Source organism: Electrona antarctica (genome assembly GCF_951216825.1).
Source record: "Electrona antarctica genome assembly, chromosome: 17".
In the NCBI taxonomy this organism is placed as follows: Eukaryota; Metazoa; Chordata; class Actinopteri; order Myctophiformes; family Myctophidae; genus Electrona; species Electrona antarctica.
In genome coordinates, this window is record NC_136798.1 from 12,543,432 (window position 1) to 12,566,108 (window position 22,677).

A 22,677-nucleotide genomic window follows, 5' to 3' on the forward strand; every position below is an offset into this window, starting at 1 on the left:
ACACACATGCATTGTAAACTTATAAACTCCCGCCTACATTCCGCCCCCACGCATTTATTATGCATACCAAGTCTGTTCAGAGGTGGCTGCTGTACCCTTCAAGTGCTGTTGTGGGTTCTTGATACATTGTGTAATTTACAGGTCGAATGAGGTCGTCTCTTCGCTGTGCACCACGAGGACCTGATGCATATCTATTTTGTTCCATCGCACACAGTCAAATCCTCGGTGTTGATTTGACTCCAGAGTCAAATCAACGTACAAATGGAATGAAATGGACCATTACGGGTCCATTTGTACACTATACTTATTAAATTAACACTGAGGATTTTACTGTGTAGTCTACTGTACACACACCTACAGCCACCCACAGATACACAGTCAAACAGTGGTACATGTTGCATGTTTCCCCCCCCCCCTCACCTGTTGTGCTGTTTGATAAGAGCGGTGACCCTGTCCGACTGGGCACCCAGATCTCTGGAGTAGCGCACCAGGTCATTCAGCTGCCCCTTTAACTTCTCCGCCATCGGTTCAGCACCCTGCAACCCCTCCAGAATATCCTGAGCAAGAGGAAAAAACACACAACCAGATCAGCGCAAGTGTGTGTGTGTGTGTGTGTGTGTCGGGGGGGGGGGGGGGGGGGGGGGGGGGGGAGGGACAGCCCACCCTGGATCTTCATGACATCCTTCAGTAACGACAGTAACGACTTCACACACATTCCTATTCACACTCCGGCTCGGTCCTTTTCACTCTTCTCACTCATGCACGTGCGCAGCCACACACACGCACACACACACACTCACATACTCACAGAGCAACGTACTGCTGGTACAATAGCATTGCTGTTCTTCGAGGAGCGTGGCAGGAAAGAGCCTGGGATAACGGTCCGCTGTTTCTCTCCAGCATGCCTCACATTCTGCACTCAAACACTCATGAAATCCCCTCCCATAAAATATGTACACTACAGGCTCCCTCTCTCTCTCTCTCTCTCTCTCTAACTCCCTCTCTCTCTCTCTCTCTCTCTTTCTGACGTACCTCCAATAAACAGTCCCCTCCCCCCCTGCCCCCTCTCTCTCTCTCTCTCTCTCTCTCTCTCTCTCTCTCTCTAACTCCCCCCCTCTCTCTCTCTCTGACTCTCTAATTCTCTCTCTCTCACCGAGTAATAAGTAGTGCACTCTACTTACACTAGTTGTTCCGCAAGTCCTCTTCTGCTCCTCTCTCTTTCCCGTTTGTCTGCTGCTGCTCCCTCTCCTCTCCTCTCCTCCCCTTCTTGTCTGCTCTCTCTCTCTCTCCTCCTCACTTTCCCTGTGATTCTGAACTCACTGCTCTCTCCTCCCCTAAACCCTCCCTCATTATTTTCGTATCCCTCACTTTCTGTTTCCCTCTTGTTTCCCTACATGTCTTCCTCACGTTCTCTCTCCTTCTCACACACACTCTCGCGCTCTCACACACACTCTCTCTTTCACTCTCTCTCCCTTTCTCTTTCACACACTCTCTCTCTCTCTCCCAATGGAATTCAGCTGTCAGCCGTTGCAGATGCAGGAGGGTTCCAACACGTGCAACGCACGCACACACACACACACACACACACACACACACACACACACACACACACACACACACACACACACACACACACACACACACACACACACACACACACACACACACACAATCACGTAATCAAAACACGCTTCCTGTGTCCAAACAAAGCTGGACACAGGAAACAGAGCTGGAGGAGGGGAGAAAGTAAAGGGGGTGGAAATACTCCTCCTCTGTTCCTTGACAGAAGAGAGGAGAGAGAGGGGGGGGGGGCAGAGACAGAGAGAGAGAGGGAGAGACACAGAGACACAGACACAGAGAGACACAGAGACAGAGAGAGAGCGAGAGAGAGAGAGGGAGAGATAGAGACGCAGAGAGAGAGCGGCGTGGCCAGAGAACGCTTCAAAGAGACGTATTAGGGTGTATACAGAGAGCATCCAGGCCTAGTACTGACATGCCCCCTTTGAGCATACCGAGAGATCCCAGCACTGTAAACATCCTGTGCTAAATGTAAGCAGAGCGGTCGGTAGGAAGGGGACACTGTTCAGAGAAACTACCTCAGCGGCAGGAAAATACATTACTACCGTTCACCTCAGCTCTGACAGGCTGGCCCCGGCGGACAGTGATGGGCCAGTGAGCCGCCCAGAGGGAAGGAGGGGACGATGATAGATGGAGAGAGGAGAAAGAAAAGGAGGACTGGTGAGGAAGCGATAGTGGAAAACAGTGACAAAAAGTCCCACAAAAGAAGGAAGGAGAGAGGGAGAGAGAGAGAGAGAGAGAGAGAGAGTGGGATATTGCAACTGTCACTCCTCAGCCGTTCCGGCAAAGCTGATTTACAGACGTAATCAGTTTTTAGTCTGGATTTGCAAATTAAATGGATAATTACCGAGAGGAAAACTCATCGCCGTATGCAGAGGATGCATCATGTCTGCATGCAGAGATTATGGGTCTGTACAGTGTGTGTGTGTGTGTGTGTGTGTGTGTGTGTGTCTGTTGACTACTGATTTCCAGTAAACAATTAAGTAAAAACCACGACTATAGGGTATTTAACTGTTCTAGAAAACCAGCACACAATAAAACAGCCGAGGTTTGGAGAGCAGACAGCCCAATTTATGTACCTTAGCCAGCAGCCAGCCCTCCACGGCCTCCTCCCCGTTGCTCCACCCCTCCGCCCGACACAGCCCCTGGCTCCACTCCCTCAGCCGCCCGTCCAGCTCCTTAAGCTCCTCCTCCAGCCTGGCGGTCAGCCGCCCGTACTCCTCTTCAGAGGCCGCGGCCGTGGCCAGGGCGCCCTCCAGGCCGTCCCTGGCCCGGAGGGCGGCCCCTTCCCACTGCTCCAGAGCCTGGGCCAGCGCCCCCAGCTGACGATCCATGGCCTCGCAGCCTCCCGCGGCCGTGCGTTCCGCCGTGCACGCCGCACTCCGTCGCACCCGGCTGAGACGCTCGCGGCCCTCCAGCAGTCGGCACTCCACTCGTTCCTGATGGATGAATGGAGGATGGATGGATGGAGGATGGATGGATGGATGGATGGATGGATGGACGGATGGATGGATGGGAGGGTAGGGGGAAGAGGAGAGAAAGTTGCTACGGAAACAGTGTCTACGGAAACCACAGCAACCTCCAGATATAGCATCGATTCTATTTAAAGCTGGCTACATAAGGGTCTACACACTCCACTTCTCTATGTGTCTTGCTCGCTCTCCCTCGCACCATTTTCTTTTCTTCTGTTGTTGTTTGTTTTGAGACATTTTCCCCATTCGCCGTCTACATATACATCCTTTTCCCTCGTTGTTCATCCTCTCGCTCACACTCTCTGTCTCTCTCGTTCGAAGAACAGTGAGAGACAAAACGACGTGTGAATATAAACACTTGAGGTGTTTGATATGCCGTATAAGCCATGGGTGGAAGCAGCAACTTGATGAAGACACTCCTCACTTCAGATTGTATGAATAGGAGAAAATACAATGTTTAAACTTGAAACCACACTGGCAAAATCCTCAGTGGTCATTTAACTCTGAGTGAACAAATGTAACCAAATGGACCTATAAGGGTCAACTGGGACATTTGGCCCATAAGGGTCCACATTTGGTTACAATTGTAAACGGATCCATTTGGTTATAATGTAGTTGTACACTCTCAGAATTACAAATGGATACAGTGTAAAATTACACCTTTATTTTATACTATCAAAGGATTGTATACGCACAAAACGGAATGGCAGTAATTACCTCATATAAACAACCACTTATGTTTCTGCTTCTGCTGATATGCTGCACGCTGCAGCTCAGCACGCACACACACACATATTTATCATGTGATAATTGGGACCCATGTGTGAAATTTACATGCAAATCTAGTTTCTCACATATTTTCTCAGCTCCCTAATTGCGGAATTACTGAGCAAGCAGAAGCATGACTTCCAAATTCATGGGTATCTTATAGACTGAGAAACATGATGCTTTTGATATACTACTGTATACAGTATAGGAACCAGTTCAGCAGCATCAACATTATTCTTCAACAATAAGTCTCAAAGCTGTATCAAGTTAGAACTAGAAAAAGTGCCCTTCTGGGCACAGGTCTCCACCAGGAGGATAGGACTGTGTGAGATGTTTGGCAAAATGTTTAGGATTAATATAAACATGTTTTTGAGGCATTTTGTTCCAAAAATGTGTTTTGCAAAAATCAACCTGTTGGTGGCGCTATAACAGGCCAATGTGAAAAGGGTGGGATATATTCCTCAGCCTAGTAAGAAAATGTGTGAAAGATTTCACGTAAATTGCATGCTGCGTTCATGATTTGAGGCTTTTGTTCAAAACGGGGCAATCTTGCAAACTGTGAAAGCCAATTATAGCCAATTAGGATGGAATATGAAATATCGGACAGATCCGACTTGAGCACATGACCATAGAGATACTATGTAACGATTTGTGAGATTTTTGGACAGAATCTGGAAGAGTAATATCAAAAAATGTGTTTTACAAAAGTCGGCCTCCTGGTGGCGCTATAAAAGGCAGATGCGGAAAATGCAGGTCAACGGTTTGTTTTTGGCCTCTAGGGAGTGTGCATGCAACGTTTCACGCAGATTGGTGCAGTTTTAGGTAAAAAATGTGAAAAGCTGCCTCATGGTGGCGCTATAACAGGCCGTTCTGGAAAATGTGGGGCAGAGGTTCATCGTTGGCATCCAGGGAGTGTGTGTGCAAAGTTTGGCATCGACCGGGTTAACGGTGCCGGAGATTAGCTGGTAACGGACGGACGGACGGACACACACACACACACGGACGGAGTGCAAAACATACTCTCTCCCCATGCCTTCGGCCTGGTGGAGACAATTACATTTTATTCTAAATTCATGACATTCTCACATCATAAGGTAATAAGGGTTGGAAATGATTTTTATTAACATTTAGAACACTGAAAAAACTAGACGCACCTTTCCTTCTTTCTTTCTTGAGCTCATTCTAAAACACACCACTGTTCTACAGGAACTAGCCTTTCTATTGTGCCTTTCTATTGAGCAGTAGTTTTACCTAAACAATGGACTGGGACTTGCCATTTTTCTCTCAGGAATTTCATAAATTCCTAAGAACAAAAATATTCAATCACCGTTTTTCACACTGTGTAATTGTAACTACTATACTACATTACATCCATGACTTGGTGTTTGAGGTCAGGGATGGTCTCATTTAACCTGACTCCGCCAGATGGGGCAGCAGAGAGTACACTGTGTTCAGGAGGGAGGAACACAGTGTACTCTCTGCTGCCCCATCTGGCGGAGTCAGGTTAGGTCTCATTAGCCACGTGCTACCCTTCCCACACCTTTATCAATGAGCCCCTGTATCAAGGACAATGTTGGTGCCAGAACAATACATAATTCCCTCTGCTGAGTACCAGGGCTGCAATCCTGAAGCCACTGTTAACCACTTAAACCCTATACTGTACACTTGACCGGGGTACCCCAGGGCTCTATACTAGGTCTGCAAGTATTTCCCTCTATACCAAATCTCTTTGCTGAAAATAGTACATCTACAAGATCACAGAGATCTGTGACCTTCTGGTGTAGAATGTACTATTTTGGCAGAATGTTCACGTCAGAATAGGGACGCTAGGGTTCATTTGGTTGATTCTCTGCATCCTCTTCTGATTTATTTAAAATGGTGGACCCTATTGTAAACAAGTGTAATGCTTTATAGTGTCGTCCACAGTTAATAGTTTTTGTATTGAGTTGTGCTTGAAATGTACCTATTCTGCATAATGTTAATAAATACTTCAATCAATAAATCAATCCTTACCCTCACTTCAGACAGTCTCTTTTTGATGGAGGCGGAGTCTCCGGAGGTATCAGACCAATGCTGAAGCTCCTCCCCTGCTGACATTAGCCAATCAGTGAGCTCCCTGACAGCCTCCAGGTACTCCTGGTGTTCCAACACCACAGCCTGCGCCCGGCGAACTCTCTCCTAAACAATAGACACAAGTTGTCAGTCAGCTAAGAAGGTTAGGTTATATAATATTAAATTAAGACGAAAATAGCAGATGATTGACGAGCTTGCATTGTGACACATTGAGCTCAGCTTGTCAAGTCAAGTCAAGTGTATTTGTATAGCTCATTTCACATGACAAGCGAGGACTTAATGTGCTTAAATGAAATACAATACATAATGATTAAAATACAAAAATGACACATTTCACAATCTAGCTGAAAGCTGGTGAAAATAGGTAGGTTTTTAGTTTGCTTTTAAACAAAGACAATGTGCAAACCTGCAAACCTTAAATCAATAGGTAGAGAATTCCACAGAGTAGCACCATAATGACTAAAAGCAGCATAACCTGATTTAGAGTTTATCCATTTTATAGATTTGTAGATCGGCTATTTTAGTAAAGTACATTTTTTGATGGATGTTTGTCTGTATTTTCGCGTATTATATGGCATGCCCAGAAGGGACACAAGGGTATATGGCATTAAGAATGTCAAAGTTAGATTCCACAAAACCCTCATAATTATCTTGGGACATTTGATATATGAGATTCTACTTCCAAAGCACCCTCCATACCTCCACCAGAGTTGTAAGGTCATCAAACTGTGCCTGCAGCTGGGTGCGGGCACCGTGGTTGAAGCTGGCATCGCCAGTCTTCTTGAAGAGCTCCCTGGCCTTTTCCTCCAGGCTGGACAGCGCCATCTGGTGGTCCTCCAGGTCAGCCAGTAGAGCCCTGAGTCTGTCCAGCTGAGCGGCTTTCTCCCTGGGCCCTGGCTGGGGCGTGAGGGGGGCACACACCTCCGCCTCCACAGCCTCCATCCAGCATCGTATCTGGGCTGCGCTGTCCAGGTAGCCCCCCCACTGGGACACGGTCCATTCTAGTCGACTGGAAGAGAAGAGAACGGACGTGAGCATGAGTCTACGGCTGTCACTCACATGGGAAATTTACTGCATGTATACACAGAAAATACTGAGCAAATAGTACAGTACAGATAGCACGGTAGCCACCTGAGGGGTCAAAAAGTAAATAAACGTTACAGGTCACTTGATTCATTCAACACAATCCACTGGAACCTTAAACACAGTAATCACATTTACTTTAAATGTAATGTGTTAACATGTACATGGTAATAAATGTACATTAGTGTAGTTTAAATACAGGATATATTACACATATTATTGTGTGTGATAATGGCTAACTCCCTTTCAAGGGATGATCTCATACACAAGCACATGTGCTCTCTCACACGCGCGCGCGCTCGCTCGCACACACACACACACACACACACACACACACACACACACACACACACACACACACACACACACACACACACACACACACACACACACACACACACACACACACACACACACACACACACACACACACACACACACACACACACACACACACACACACACACACACACACACACACAGTACCATCTGTTACCCCTGCACACATCAATAACGTTAATACCCCCCGTCTTTGCCCAGAAACACACACATGCATATCCACGTTGCCTGCTACCCTTTTTACTCCCATTAACCCGTCCCTCTTAGAACTCAAACACACCCCATTCATTCACTATCATCCACTATTTAGTCCGTAATGAGATCAATTTATTGTACCACAAGGGGCCATAATCACTCAATTAAACATATACAAGCATGCACACACCCACCCACCCAGGCACCCACGCGCGCACACACACACACACACACACACACACACACACACACACACACACACAGACACAGACACACACACACACACACACACACACACACACACACACACACACACACACACACACACACACACACACACACACACACACACACACACAGTGTCACACACACACACACACACACACACAGCAGAATCAGAAGATCAATCAGGGTTACAAAAAGAGACAAATGTGTCTCATTATGTAGTTAACCTAATGGTAATTGATTGGCCATGACATGACAAAAATGATCTTTCCACCAGGAGAGTACCTTCTGGCTCACAAGGTACAGTAACACTGGGTAAGTCTGACTCTTAATAAATATACAGTATCCATACTTTGTTTATGATGGCACTATTAACCACACAGAAATGAAGAATCTGTGCCAAACACTGGTAGATTGGGCATGTTGTTTGCCAAATGAAAAAGCCTGTAGTTCACAGTAATCATTCAATCATCAATGACCTTTAATCCCACAATAATATAGTCTGTTAAAAGGCAGTTTCTGTGTGTTACCCTTCCTTATCTATTATGGTCCAAGAATGTACTGTATAGTGTCAAGTAAAGTAAAAATGAGAAGAAAAAAAAACTGTCAATAATATTACCAAAAAATGTAACATTCCTCATTGTCTGAGACACTAGGAAAAGGTCCTTTGTCCAGCAACTGGACAAAGGACCCAAGTGATGGGTCAAGGTGGAAGGGGTCTCTACAGTACCTGTGGCAGCTCATGGCGGTCACCAGCAGTGTGGCCCACGCGTCCGCCACTTCCTGTAGCTGCGAGCGGATGGCTTCCTGTCCCGCCTCGCCGTAGCAGCGAAGCGCCAACTCACCCTTGCCCACTGCCATGTTCAGCTTCACCTCCCCCTCACCTTTCAGCAGCAGGATGTCCTGCGGAGGCGGAAAAGAGGTCAGTGTGCTGTGACAATTATAGTGTTCCACTGTTCCCTTGCTGTACACTGTACAGTAACTCTCAACTGAGGATGGAATGGTTTCTCAGGCAAATAGCCCCCTCTTGTGTTTATTCCACAAAGTACAAATTAAAAAAGGACTGCATATGCTATCAGAGCAAATGACAATTGAAGTTATGTGTGTGTGAGACAATGTAAGCATGCTTGTATGCTAATGTAGTTGTAATGTGTATTCTTTCTGTGTATGCCTACATATAGTGTTTCTTCAATGACTTTATTTTGGCATCATCCAATTCACTCAGATGGTTCCAAAATAAAGTCATTGAAGTGTGCAAACTTTTTTTTTATTTTTTATTGCCTCCTTTGAAGTTCAGAGCCTGCCTTTAATTGGCATGTGGATGTGCGTGACCTGCTTTGATCCTTGTTACATTACATTACATTACATTACATTACATTACAGTCATTTAGCAGACGCTTTTATCCAAAGCGACTTGTTGCCCGCATAGTGTCCATATGGAAAAACATTAACATGTGGAGGATTATTATATTGATTCTTAATAGTTATAACTTGGCATTGTATGTGAGGTGCTGTTTGATTGATAAATTACGTTGCCACTATGTACAGTATAGTGAACATCTATAAGTCATCTACGCCTGTATGTGTCCAAGAAGACAAATTCCTGTACATCGATTGTGCTGTAAGTGACAACTCAAGTGATCTGACATTGTTCCCTGCACTTACTGTAATTCCCTTTCTTACCTGTACCGCCTCCAGCCTCTGCTCCAACTGCTCCTTTGTCCCCATGGTGCTGTCCACTGTCCCCAGCCTCTCCTGGATCTCCTCCAGCCAGGCCCACACGCCCTGCAGCGTCTCCCCGAAGGCTTGGCTCTCCTGGCAGCCGCGCAGCCTCTCCCTGGCTGCCTTCAGCAGGGCCTGGTGCTCCATCTGGAGTTGGCCAGTCACCCTCACCTCGCCACCTGACCCCCGGCCTGCTTCAGACAGAGACTGGGCCTCCTGACAGAGTCGCTCCACGGAGCTCCTGGCAACAAGACACGCACTGGACTGGTCATACAAGATCATTGAAAATGTCCCCAAAAAGTGCACAATATCATGCCACAATCCATAACTTTGTCCTACCCACGATTTAACCCAGGTCTCTCTAACTTTCTCAATGGAAGATTGAGAAACTTCAGATGTACTAGTTATATTATTTTATTAACATAACCTTCCCAAAAAAATACAAATGTATTCATTAAAATAATTTCAATGACAATTCTCATAATCTGAGATTTGTTACTCTTGGTGTAACACATGGATCATTTTACTGTGACAATGCTGTGTGCAAATATCATTGACATCATTCAATAATGAGATGTACATTATGGAATTTGATCATTGCCTCCAGTGTGTAGAAGCATACTATAACGCAGTGTAAATAAAACAATGCACACATAAAAGCACATGCACAATGTGTGCACGTACGGAAACACAGATAGTGCAAGCAAAAACACGTGCTCACACAGACAAACCTTCTTGATAACAGCTCCTTGTGGAGATTTTCTATTCTTTCCAGTTCATCAGTGCTGCCAGGAACTCCTTGTGGACTCTCTACCTCAATAACAGGCTCCTTCTTCAGGTCGATGTCCACCTGTTGCAGCCAGCCTCTTATACCATCCACACTTTCATCAAACCTGGAGAGGAGAGGTGATTGACAGACATAACATTCAACATTTATACTACACATGCATCCTGGAACTCAAACAGTAACACTAACACTTAGAATTATTCAGTACAAGAGTATGCGCGTGTACACGCATGTGCGCACGCATGCACGCCCTGACTCACTCACCCTTTCAGAAGGTCGATGCTCTCCTCCAGTGCTCGCTGGCTCTGTGAGCACCTCTCCTGGTAGCTTCTCCAGTCCCTCTGACAGGAGCAGAGCTGGTCCTGGACCTGCCCAGCCCCAGCCTTGGGTAGGTGGAGCAGGAGGCTGTCAGCCTCCTCGCGCACCTTTGACAGGCGGTGCTCACCCTCCAACACACGCTCCACCGACACCTGTCGATACCGGGGTGGAGAGAACACTTGAAAGCTAGGTTTTACCTTTAAATTGTTAACGCGATTATTTTAAAATGTTTTTTTAATGATCTAGTGTAGGTGTAGGGAGGCTAACATATTGATTCATACTTTTCACACATCTGACCATTAAATTATGAAAGAAAAAAGTTGGTATGCTGACCGACAGATACAAATAAACAGTACCTTCAGCCTGTGCAACTTGGCTCCAAGGATGGCAACATCCCCTGATTGGCTAGAACATTCTTTTAGCTCCGCCTTCAGCTCTGTGAGCCAGGACTGAAAGTCCTGAACCAGCTCTGGTTAGTGGAAGAGCAAAGACAAAGTGCAGATGAACATTTGAAGAGCGAATGAGTGTCAGAGGATGTACAGAAGACCTATAGGGATGTGGTGAAGAAAATGAAGGGGAGTGGAAGATGAGAGATGAGAGAGAGTCTGAATGAAGGAGCCAGAGGGAGGAGGGCAGAGGAGAGATGCACTGAGGCAGATGGGAGGTGTGGGTGTGTCTGAACAGCGCAGCGCCAGGTTGCCTTGGCAACAAGCCCAAAACGACTCCCTCGACACCAGATGTGATGAGAGCGACATTACTCTCAGAGGCACAGGTGCTTAACGTTAACAGTGAATGTACGTGTGTAGAAGCGCAGGAAGGCGCGTGCCAATGGGGCGAGTGCATCGAGAGAGCTCTGGGGATAATCGAGGCTAATCGAAATTGAATCTGTTGCACTGCTTCCATGTAAGGACATTACGTTATGTTGTGTTGTACTGTATTGCTGAGTGATTGTAAGACATTCAATATCTTCTCATATGGTGGTCAATTATAGAGATAAAGTACCATCTGCTGATCTTGTGCTACACCATGAACAATCCAGACCTCTCAGGCCATCTGGGACAGGTGCGCTTTCTGTCCTCAGAATCAGAACTTAAGGAACTGAATGCCAGCTTTCAGTTTTTATGCACCACATACAGTATCTGGAACAAGCTACAGGTCTGCTACATTTTGCATTTTTTTATATAGGCCTATAATTTATTTTGCACCGAAAATGTTTGTTTTATTTGTCCTTATTTTTACTTTGACTTTTTATTGTATTCAAATTAATGTCTTAATGCTTCCCTTCTGTTGAAATGTGCTATAAACAATAAAACAAATACACTACAAACTAGAAAAAGTGCCCTTCTGGGCACAGGTCTCCACCAGGAGGATAGGAGTGTGTGTGTGATGTTTGGCAAAATGTTTAGGAGCAGTGTGTGTGTGTGTGTGTGTGTGTGTGTGTGTGTGTGTGTGTGTGTGTGTGTGTGTGTGTGTGTGTGTGTGTGTGTGCGTGCGTGTGTGTGTGTGTGACGCAGCTTGGCCTGTTGTAGCGCCACCATGAGGCTGATTTGAAAACTGTCAAGTGGCATTTCTTCCAAAGCCTAGTGGGAATATGCATGCACAGTTTCACCACAATCGGACGCTGCGTTGAGTAGTTGTGGCGATTTGTCCAAAATGGGTACAAAGCGGGCTACTCCTGAAAAGTTTAGAAGCCAATCGTAGCCAATGAGGGTGGATTATGAGAAATCAAACAAACCCGTCTTGATCACATGACTATGGAGAGCATGTGTACCGATTTGCGTGAAATTTGGATAAAATCTGAAGGAGTAATATTAGAAAATGTGTTTTACATATGTCGGCCTCCTGGTGGCGCTATAAAGAGCAGATGTGAAAAATTCCAGGCAAAGGTTTTTCCTTGGCCTCTAGGGAGTTGGCATACAAAGTTATCCACAGATCCGTGCAGTTAGAGGTAAAACACTTTTCGGCCAATTATAGCGCCACCATGAGGCTGAGTTGAAAATGTTCATGTGGCATTTCTTCCTCAGCCTAGTGGGAATGTGCGTGCACAATTTCACGGAAATCACACGATGTGTTCATGATTTGCAGCATTTTGTTTGAAACCGAGTACTCCTGCGAACTTTGGAAGCCAATCTTAGCCAATCATGGATGGAGTCTGAGAAATCTGAAAGAGCAGTTTCGTTGAATGGCTCTAGAGAGACTGTGTACCAATTTGCGTGATGTTTGGACAAAATCTGTAGGTGTACTGTCCAAAAACTTGTTTTGCACAAAGCGGCCTCCTGGTGGCGCTATAACAGGCCGTTCTGGAAATTTTGGGGCAGAGGTTCATCGTTGGCATCCAGGGAGTGTGTGTGCAAAATTTGGCATTGACCGGGTTAACGGTGCCGGAGATTAGCTGTTCACAGACGGACACACAGACGGACGGACACACGGACGGACACACGGACACACAGACGGACGGAGTGCAAAACATACTCTCTCCTCTCCCCATGCCTTCGGCCTGGTGGAGACAATAAACTGGCTGTGCCTTGTCTTGCCTTACCGGTTCTGTAACTACTGTAGTATTTTAGACTCTATGATAATTTAATTATCATATACCAAATCCCCTTTGATACAGTGAAACAACTCCCCTCAATTAATCTGTCTACAAATCTAACCTCCCAAAAGAAAGTCCCATAACTGTGATTTATACTTAGCTGCACTGCACACCTGTGTGTCACACACCCAAAATAGCAGCTCTTATATAGCAACGCATTGTGAGCTTGCACTGTAGATCAGCTCTATTTTGGGTGCACGACACCAGCACACAACAAAGTTTAACAGGGTTTTTATCACTGGTGTAAAGTACATTTACTTAAGTACTGTGCTTGAGTACAATTTTGAGGTACTTTTACTTTACTGGATTATTTCCAATTTTCTGTACTTTTATACTTTTATTCCAGTACAATTATTTGAAAACTTTAGTTACTTGTTACTTTGTAGATTTGTATTATTAGTACAAAACATAATTAACCACTTCAACCCTACACATTTCGTCCATTTGTAAATAGACAATGCGTCGCATCTGCTATTTTCAAAATCATTTAGTGAAAAAAAACACTCACACACACACATTCTGCATAATGAGTACTTTGTACTTTTGGTACTTCAAGTATATTTTGAGGCCGAAACCTTTGAACTTTTACTCAAGTACATTTTGAATTCCGGACTTTTACTTGTAACTGAGTATTTCTACATTGCAGTATTGATACTTTTACTTAAAAGTAAAGCATGTGAGTACTTTTTCCACCACTTCTTTTTAGTACCATTGAAGTGTAGCTGCAGCCCGTCCTGGAGGCTGCCTCTGGTCCGGGCACAGCGCTGGGCCACAGCCTCGGTTCTTTTGGCGATGGAGGTGAGGTCGGAGGAGAGGCGAGACAGCTCCTGGGAGGGGTGAGACCTGCACAGAGCACTCAGAGCCTCCCTAGCAGAGTCCATGTCAGCCCTCTGCTGGTGCACGCTGCTCTGCAGGTCCTGTAGGCCAGGGCAGGTGAGAAGAAAGCTATTAACCCATTCAGGCCTGACGTCGAAATTTTAAAAAAAAAGTTTTCTAAATCATGACAATTTTCGGAAAGATTTGAGGCACATTTTAACGATTTTTCAAAAATAGCAGACCTACAAGTTCATAGCGCGCCACTCGGTGGCGCGCTATGAGCTTGTAGATCTGCTATTTTTCAATAGCTAAATTATAACAATGTTTAAAACACCAAAAGGGGTTCCCGCCCCAAAATGGGTTAATGGTTAATGTGGTTAGACGCTAACGTGACATGGATGCGTTCTAGGTCTCAATGGGTTAAGGAGGGTTACACCATGTTTGGAAGAGCAGTTATTGAGGGGTGCTATCCCCTCCTATATTCAGCTATAAGTGTAGATCTTCGTCTTACACAAACATTAAATTCACATTGACAATGAATGGAGAATTTACGTCATATGTGGACGAGCAAATCGGCTATTTTTGTCCTACAAAAAGATTAAATTCCCATTGACAATGAATGGAGAATTTACGTCATATGTAGACGAGCAAATCGGCTATTTTTGTCCTACACAAAGGATGATGTACGATGATAAGAGCGCCCCTCACTTCACACGGGTGTGATTTTTCCTTTCTTTAGTTAGTACAGTAGAGAGAGACGGATGAAATCTAAACAGGATGTTGCGATTACGCGGACAACACATCCAGTTAACTTCTGGCACACCACACAATCATTATTGTAGTTTATGTTCATCGTTGAGTTTGTGCATGGACATATTATTGGGTTGGCTGGCATGGCCAGACTAAAATCACTATCATGATTTTAGCCTGGAATCTCTGTGTGGAACCTGCATTTCCGAAGGGCGGATACAAAAAAATGCCTCTGGTGGTGATAAACCAGACCCATATTTGCATACTGGACCCTGATTGGTGCTCCACACCTTTTGGGGCAGCGAAATCCAATCACAACCGAGCAGGGCCAGACTAATCTGCAGAGGCCTTTTTTTCCACAGGCAGATTTGTCTGGTTTTCAGGCTAATATCGGTGCAGGTATGTTCTCTAACATTTTGTTCTCTGCATCATATTACAGTACAGCATCTATTCTACAGTATGCCTGTAGATGTGCAAAATAGCAAAATGAAACCCTGTTTACCGATATACTGTATATACTTTACCTTGACTGTGCCCATGTCTTCCGGGGAGGTCGCTTCGGTGAGGTTGGACAAAGAACCTTCCACCGTCTCCAGCCGCTTGGCCATCTGGGATATAAGGTCCTCCAACCGCTGCTTTTGGAAGCTGAAGTAGGTCAGGGCGTGCTTGGCCTGGTTATACACCTCCTGGGCATGGGTCATCTTCTTCCTCAGGTCTGACTCCAGGACCTATAGGTAAAATAAGAGAGGTTTAAAGCTTCTAACTATGTAATATTTATAGAGATAGTATGTTACTTTGACAGATGCTAGTTTTGTTATCCTGATTCGTTTGGTAACAAGACAACTCACCCCTTTTCTGTTTTCCTCCCGGAATTTTCCCCAGTGAGGGGTGGGAGAGGCTGGACAGCAGACGGCTGGACTTTGAATTTATCTAACTATAAACTTTCACGGCAGCAGACAGCCTAAGTACTAATATAATTTATGAAAAGCTACTACAGTGAAGTCTGTTCACAGAAGTTGTTGTAGGCTATGTGGGGATTATCTGACGAGGTACCATTTGAGTGGGAAAAATCTTACATATACTAAATAATACTAAATTGTTTATAGGGTCAATATAAGTAAAATAATATAGCCTTTCCACAGGAGTATCTTTTTATATTTGTCCAAAAAGAATACAAACAGCCAATAGCATATTACAAAGTTATCCCCCTCACTGGGGAAAATTCCGGGAGGAAAAACGGGCAAGCACCGGGGTGAGTTGTCTTGTATTCATTCGTTTTGTTGACACCCTATTTATTCAACCGCTTAACACATTGAGAGCCCACGCAAAACTGCCCCAAATCACTTTCACCTAGAAAATCCATTCACATTTTTTATAATTCAGCTGACTGTGGAGACACATACTTTGAAATGTTTTATAGTTTCTGAGTTATTTAATTTAAACGCCAAATGTATTCTCAATGGCGAAAACACAAACTTTGGCACCACGTGTTAAAAAAAAAAAAAAAAAAAGTGTTTGATTTTTCTGTTTTTTTTTAATAAAAAAAAAATATATATATATATATATATATATTTCTTTTTTCCAAAGACGTCCACAGACGTCTTGGGCTATGCACGTGCGGTAATACCCAGGACGTCCACAGACGTTTTGGGCACAAAATGTGTTAATAGTGGTTGAAAAAGTGGGGTGGGGGTGTTGTTAAGTAGTCCCGGGGGGGTCCGCACGGTAGTCGTGCATCAATCGTAGTCAAGTTTGTTGCGGTGTGAATAGATCAGGGGTGTGGGCCGGCTCGTATCTTAGCACTGAAACTCCCATTGGTCGCGTCATCATGAATAAATGAGCCAATGAGCTGTGCTGAGCGCATTCTCAGACACCAGGTTCACACAGCAGCTGACACAAGTAACACAGCAAAGAGAGCGGAGGGGTTGCAGTGTGGTGGTCAGTGGGAGGAGATAAATCGCCCCGCCATTCATATTTATTCCCCAACCATAAACATACGGAACAAAGCACGTCCCGTATCAGTTCATTATGGGACACTATTAGTTTCCAAATACGGGACAATTCCATATTTTACAGGTGGGACAGGTGGTAATGCCCAACGCTGTGCGGAAAATCATGTTAATATTCAGAGCTGGGAAAACTTGGAATTCCCGGCCGCCTTCTCGCGTACTGGTGGAACATGTCCCGCGGACTGGCACCGGTCCGCGTACTGGTGGTTGGGAATCTCCTCTGTACTAAAATGACCTAAGGGGTGGTGGTCTACTCTGTGCACCACCAACCCATTACCCACAACACTGACCTGTAGCTGTATTGGGGTCTCCTGGAGCTTGGCTAGCTCCTTCAGCTCGGTCACTCTCTCCTGCAGGGCATCTAGCCTCTGTTCCCTCTTCTCCACCTCCACCTGTTGTTTGAAGCACAGGCCGCTTCCATCAATCACACTAAATCCAATTAGCCCTGAGTATCACTGTATGCCTTCGACACCTTTGATTTAATTAGTCACGTCACGCGGCCTGTCCAATGAAATCTAACCTGAAAAGTGGCGAGTCGAGCCTCTGTCGTCTGCTTGTCACCGAGATTGGTCACGTCGTCGGTTAGGTCAGCGATGGAGGTGGCAGCCCATTGGTCAATGTCGTGTTCCATGGCCTTGAGGTCGTCCCATAGGGCCACACAGTAGCCCAGCCTCTCTGTGTTGGTCTGAATTTTCTCTGAAACCTAAAACGGACAAAACCAAGACTGTCACTCTGCCAGGTTCTATAGGACATAACACATCTCAATCAATTGAACAAGGATTGTCGTTCTTTCTCTCTCTCTCTCTCTCTCTCTCTCTCTCTCTCTCTCTCTCTCTCTCAGTCTCTCTAGGTATCAAGGGATGTCACGCTTCATTGCGACACTGGAGAAGATGCTGGTATAATTGGGTAGACAGATGCATGGGAGAGAAGTGAGACAGTCAGAAAGGCAGTTAACGTGTCCAGACTTGTTTATATTACCGACAGCTGAGGCCCCTCCCCCCCGGAAGGAAAGAAAATTGAAATGACTGAAACTAAAGGGATAAAATGTGATAAACAGGACGTCAAGTGGTGGTGGTTGTGTATTCTGGACTTTAATGATCATCAGAAATCATCTTTATTGTACCTGCGTTGTGTGGCCAGACTGTATTTTTGCACCAGCAGATTCGAGTCTGGCCACGTGAGGCTACATATTAGCACAAAGTGAACCTTCCACATCACCAATCATATTCTATCATTAATTTACATCAGATTCAAGTACGCGCGCGCACGCGCGCGCACACGCACACACACACACACACACACACACACACACACACACACACACACACACACACACACACACACACACACACACACACACACACACACACACACACACACACACACACACACACACAGCATTTTCCTTTACTAGATGACATGGAGTTTTCTGCATATAACAATTTGTCCCCTGGTCGTCTGACCAGCAGACTCTTGGTTGTACATCAAGCTCTTCTCCACAAAACATTCAAGAACATACCGGTACTGTGGTTTGGTGGTGCCAAACCACAACCAAAATAGTATGAAGAGAACTGCTTTTTCAGCTTGGAATATGCTCCCTTTAAATCTGAGACAAACCAGAAGCAGATTTTCGTTTAAAAAAATTACTTAAACATACATTGATGAGTCCTTTATAGATTAAGTTTTTTTTTCTTCTATTTTTTGTACTTTATTCTTATTGTATTTTTAATTTTTTGTATAAACACTGTATTTGTTACCATTAGTCGTTGTTGTCTGTTAAATGCAGAGCGACTTCACCGTTTTAGCTGATAACTAGATCTTGTCTGTTTTACATTTCAATGATCTGTTTTTATTGTATCAATTTTTGTGTGGACCCCAGGAAGACTAGCGACTAGCTAATGGGGATCCCAATAAAGAATAAAGAAGAATACTACCTTTAGGTAGTGGCTACTATCTAGTAGTCCTTTGCCATTGATTTTTTTTTTTAATCATGAGATTTGAAAAAAATCATTAACATGTCATCAAGATGTACTTGTTAATCCTCCAGTTCTAGGAAAAACAGAATGGGGGGACTTTTTTTTTATTATTTCCACACAACAGCTCTAAGGCATAATAATGAATGAATGAATAATAATGACATAAATAAAATGTTGAAAATGAGTGGAATTCCCCTTTAAAACACCAACACGGGTTCCCGTCCTGAATGGGTTAATGTGGTAAACCAAAAAAAAAGACCCAGAAGTGGTGCATACAACAGTATGGGACAGCATCCCCACCCACCTCCAGCCACTGGTCTCTCAGAGTCTCCATGTCTCTCTGGATGGAGTGTGTGTCGCAGTTGGGAACCTTGGCCAGCTCTCTCTGCAGGTCCTCTACCGTGCTGATGAGCTGGTCCATGCTCTCCTGCTTATCTTTCAGCTCAGCTTGCACTGCATCGTGCTATAGGAAGAGAAGAGTGCAGTGCAGATGTGATGACAACATACCACCACTAGGGGGAGAAGCATCATCTCACTAGGTTGCTTTTCAGAGGGTTTTTGGTACTGGTACAGTCAGACATTATATTAAGGCTAAAAGGATAACACGAAATTGCTGGGGACTTGTTTCCATTGTGGTCCAATGTATTCAATGCATGTCCAGACTTGTTTATATTATTGGCCCTTTTCAAAGGTGGTGAAATTTATATTTGATTACTGTGATGATTACTGTTTAGTAGTTACTTGCGCAAGCAGAGCGTGCAAGTACTGCGATCGGCTGGGTATGTATGTATGTATGTATGTATGTATGTATGTATGTATGTATGTATGTATGTATGTATGTATGTATGTATGTATGTATGTATGTATGTATGTATGGTCAAACAGAAAATCCACAATAATAACTAATCTATCTATAAATGCACCAGCCCAACGGGCACCGCTGTAGAGGCCCCACGGGCACCGTATTAGTATTCCTAAAGAAACAAAGAAAGCATCTAACCCGGGATAAAGTCCTCTTGGCCTCCTCAGGGCTGTGGTTGTGGTCAGGCAGGTTGTGAGTGACCGCCTGGGCATTCTCCACTGTGGTGCTGAGAGTGGACTTCAGACCGTGGAGCTGACGGAGAAGATCAACCAACACTCCGCTCTGTTCCTGACTGCAGAGGAGAAGTACGCAGACAAACAGACACATGATGCAAATAAACAGTGGTGGGAAACTTACTTACATTTTTTACTTAACTTTATTGCTGCCGCTAGGTGGCAGCATAAGCACACCTAACTCTACGCTCCTTGTTTCCTTTCCGGGTTATTCAGGGAGGTGGGGGCTTTTATTGTGAGCACAGTGATCAGTCGCATTAGCTCAGACCACTTAGCATTCATTACAACCAGTTACATGTGCAATACAAACTCACAAATGATCGCCGGGATGCGCGGGATGGCTCACCATGGACAGCGCTCGAACATACAGCGCTTTGAGATACAGCGAAAATCCTGTTATAGTGGAGGCTCAATGGAGCTGGATTTAAAAATCCCATAGCTGGTGGGGACAATGGCTCTCCATACTAACCAGAGCAATGCTAAAAGGTAAATAGACGGTCGCGGCTTTCATATATGGAGTATACGTATGAGTATATAGCACCTTTAGGTACCGATAGCCTAGCTACGTTTATAAACGTAGATAGCAGCGAAAAAGTTAAGTAAAAGTATCAATACTGCACTGTAGAAATACTCCGTTACATGTAAAAGTCAGGAATTTAAAATGTACTTGAGTAAAAGTACAAAAGTGTTGGTGTCAAAATGTAGACAAAGTAGAAACACAGTAGTAACAGTAGAAACTACTAATTAGGCAGAATGTCCTATTTCACAAGTTTTTAAATGTATAACAAATCTTTTGAAAATAGCAGATCTAAAAGCTATCGGCTATTTTTAAATGGCCAAAATGTATAGCCCTGAAGTGGGAAATGTATGTTTTGTAATGTAACTAGTAACTAAAGGTTTTCAAATAATTGTAGTGTAGAGTAAAATAGTACTAGTAAAAAAGTACTGAAAATTGTGGAAATACTCCAGTAAAGAAAGAAAAGAAAAAAAAACACCTCAAAATTGTACTTAAGTACAATACTAAGTAGTTTACTTATTAGTACTTAGTAACACCACTGTCCCTCACCCATCAGTGATCATGGTCCTGACATTCTCCCAGGTGGCCTCCACCAGGGCCAGCTCTCTCAGTGCCTCCCCAGCGAGCTCACTGTCTCTCTGGGCCAGCTGGCTGCCTCTCTCCCTCAGCCACTGCTGGGAATGCTGTAGGGACTGGAGTTCATCCTCCAACTGGACAAAGAAACGAAGCCTGGGCGAAATACAGACACAGAGGCCAGGTTGAGGAATGAGTTACAATCCATTTCAACCTACAGTATCTTCGTATAATTGGTCCTCACTAATGCTCATGTTAATATGGTACCATTTTTGTCCACTCAGCCTGTGTCTCAGAGGAGGGCTGTGGACAATTCAGAAATCCGCCTACCAGTGACATCATCGTTAGGTATCATCGTTACACAGACCGGGATTTGGCTGTAATGCTTGAAATATAACCTTCAGGAATTAAACCAATAAGCCATTTTGAGGCCGAAACAAGCTTTCAGTTAGCAGGTAGGAGCTGCAAGGACAACAGCTTTTTATGGCATATGGATGGCATATGGATACACAACAAAATCCAAGAGTATTGACTTGACTAGTATAAAATTGGGCCCTTTCATGTCAGGTTATTCAGGTAAATAAACACCAGTACCTGTTCTGAAAGGCCTGTATGGTGCTTTCTCTGGCCCCCTCCTGCCGCGCAGCCTCTTCTAACGTCTTCAGACTCTTCATGACTTCTTCCTTCCTCTCCCTGAAGGAGCTCCACAGTGCCCCCAGAGCCTCTGCCTCGCTCTGCCTCCATCCCAGACCCCGCTGTACACCCTCCAGAGCCACCATGAGGGCCACTGCCTGGCCCCTGCAGGACTTTCTTCCACGCGGACGACTCATCTCTTTCGAGTCCCTACACTCCGCCCCACACAGATGGAGGTGGGCCTTGCCCAGCCGCCCGTCTAGCCCCACCGCCTGAGCCTCCAGGCGGGCGACATCCCCCGCCACCTCCCCGAGCCCGCGATGCAGCTCGTCGGCCTTGGCACAGTCCCAGCTGCCCCTGCCCTCCACAGCCTCGCGGAGGCCTTGTACCACCCTGGCTGCTGCACCATGGTTCTGGAGGAAGACCCCCAGCTCAGCTAGGCACTCCTGTCGGAGGAGCAGCAGGCGCTGGGCCTCAATGAGGGGCTGGAAGCAGTCCTCCTTCCAGTCCTGAAGCTGCTGCTGGGCCTCCGAGGTTGAGGAGGGGAAGAGGGAGGACTCTCTTTCCTGCAGGGTTTCTGTCACTGACGTCTGGCCCTTTAGATTTGTCTCATGATCCTATACGAATAAAATAAATATGTAAATGTCCAAGACCTACGATAGTAACCACGTAAAAACGAAAAGTGCTTGTGTACTAGTTCTATTTCTTGATTAAAAATAGTCCTTAAGCATGTTTTGAGGGGTGCTAGCCCCTCCTATGTCCAGCTTTGAGTGTTTATGTAAACACAAACATTGTGTAAACACAAACATTGAAGGCAAAAGTGTGTAAGCACAACCATTGAAGACAAAAGTGAGGACGCAAATTGTGATAGGCCAGAATTAGATGATGTATGATGATGTATGATGATAAGAGCGCCCCTCACATCATGGGTGTGATTTTTAACATACAGTAGATAGATATAGAATATGAAATACCTTGAGCAGAGAGACTGCAGACTCCAGGTCAGTGATATCAACCTGGGAAGTGCTTCTGAGGCCAGACAGGAAGTTCTCACTCCACTGGGTTAGGGTCAGCAGAGCCTGGTCAAACAGCTCCACCTGAGACAGCTGTGACTGCAGTAGTACAAGCCTACAGCGATGGGGGAAAGTCACTGTG

The 22,677-nt window shown here is 45.1% G+C and overlaps 1 protein-coding gene across 1 annotated transcript in view; it reads right to left on the reverse strand.

The window, feature by feature from the left end:
• Positions 1 to 22,677, reverse strand: part of LOC306941336 (nesprin-1-like) — a 149,346-nt gene that overhangs the window by 120,339 nt on the left and 6,330 nt on the right. Inside the window, 18 exon segments of the mRNA XM_079526753.1 lie at positions 421 to 557; positions 2,658 to 3,017; positions 5,832 to 5,996; positions 6,591 to 6,900; positions 8,464 to 8,636; positions 9,417 to 9,696; positions 10,187 to 10,348; positions 10,507 to 10,712; positions 10,917 to 11,029; positions 13,863 to 14,070; positions 15,244 to 15,447; positions 17,019 to 17,120; positions 17,249 to 17,431; positions 19,009 to 19,167; positions 19,705 to 19,858; positions 20,866 to 21,045; positions 21,484 to 22,139; positions 22,497 to 22,650. Of these exon segments, the coding sequence (XP_079382879.1) occupies positions 421 to 557; positions 2,658 to 3,017; positions 5,832 to 5,996; positions 6,591 to 6,900; positions 8,464 to 8,636; positions 9,417 to 9,696; positions 10,187 to 10,348; positions 10,507 to 10,712; positions 10,917 to 11,029; positions 13,863 to 14,070; positions 15,244 to 15,447; positions 17,019 to 17,120; positions 17,249 to 17,431; positions 19,009 to 19,167; positions 19,705 to 19,858; positions 20,866 to 21,045; positions 21,484 to 22,139; positions 22,497 to 22,650 (3,906 nt within the window).